At 48.0% G+C, this 1235-nt stretch overlaps 1 protein-coding gene across 1 annotated transcript; it reads left to right on the forward strand.

Annotated features, from left to right (window-relative positions):
• Nucleotides 1–273: 273 nt before the first annotated feature.
• Nucleotides 274–1182, forward strand: Pmar_PMAR020917 (hypothetical protein; the record flags this gene model as incomplete). The annotated part of the gene is made up of 1 exon (XM_002772648.1): nt 274–1182. One exon carries the CDS (start codon nt 274–276, stop codon nt 1180–1182), a length of 909 nt encoding a protein of 302 aa, XP_002772694.1.
• Between the last annotated feature and the right edge of the window lie 53 nt (nt 1183–1235).

Here is a 1235-nt window from a genome sequence, read left to right on the forward strand (position 1 = left end):
AAAAGTATGGAACAGTGTGTGCTCAGCCGCATTGCACCAATCATTGATGCTTTTTTCTGCTGGGAACAAGCAGCCTTTAGAAAGGGTCGTTCTTGCATCACTCATGCTTTCATACTCAAAGCTCTTCAATCTGATGCTAAACGAACCCGTTCAATTTTGCTGGCTTGCTTCCTTGACCTGAGGAAGGCCTACGATTCCGCTGAACCGGCAATACTCTTACCTCTCATCCGCAACTTATCGTCGATTGGCAGGCTGCGAAACTTTCTCGCCTCAATGATGAGACCTCGTAAGGTTCGTGTTGCTACTGCCTGTGGTACCTCCAAACCCTTCGTGGCTACTCGTTCCGTCCCTCAAGGCAGCGTTCTTGCCTGCCTACTCTTCAACTTATCCATGGAGGTATGCAACACCTCACTTGCGATTGGTACGCCGTCTCTATCGCCCAAGATAGTTCTCCCAGACGGTATCATCAAGATTATAAACCGTCTTCTCTTTGCTGATGATCAGACCATCTTAGTTCATGGACGCAACTTGCCTATATGTGTCACTGAGATGAATAACCGTCTTAAAAGCGCTGCGTTGTGGGCAGAACGGTCCATGAACCAGTATGCACCAGAGAAAAGTTTCGTTGTTCCCCTTGGTAATCGCTTGCGAGAGACCAGCAATTCTCAGTTCACACTCCGGGATAGCGAGATCGAGGTTGTCTTCAACTTCTCTTACCTTGGAGTTGATCTTTTGAGTTCTAAGAGAGTTCTCTGGGCTCCTCTACATAGGAAAGCCAAGGCGACTGCTGCGGTTTCTGCTGCTCTACACGTGTACCGAGCTATGGCTCCGGTTTTCATTGTGAGACTTGCTGTGACGGTTGGATGGAGCGCTTTACTTTATGGTCATGACCTTGCTTTTCCGAAGCCTAGTGCTCTTGATACTTGCTGCAACAATCTCCTCAAGATCGGTCTTGGGTTGCCCACCTGGACTCCAACTGCCTTTCTGTATCTAGCACTACACGTGCCTGTGGCCAGTGCTATTCATCTGAAGAGGTCCCTCATATCATGGAATACTATTTTCCATTGTGATGCAATTCACCGGTGTCTCTTGTCTAAAACAATGGCCGACGAATCCTCGGATATGTGGCGTGGGTTTATTGCGTTTGGTAGCAAAGTCGTATTTGCTCGAGCAGCATTTTGACTGCATTACTTCCGAACCGCTCGTTGCTAGACGTAAAGCTCATGATCTGTCTT

This window comes from Perkinsus marinus (genome assembly GCF_000006405.1).
Source record: "Perkinsus marinus ATCC 50983 genomic scaffold scf_1104296960564, whole genome shotgun sequence".
NCBI lineage: Eukaryota > Perkinsozoa > Perkinsida > Perkinsidae > Perkinsus > Perkinsus marinus.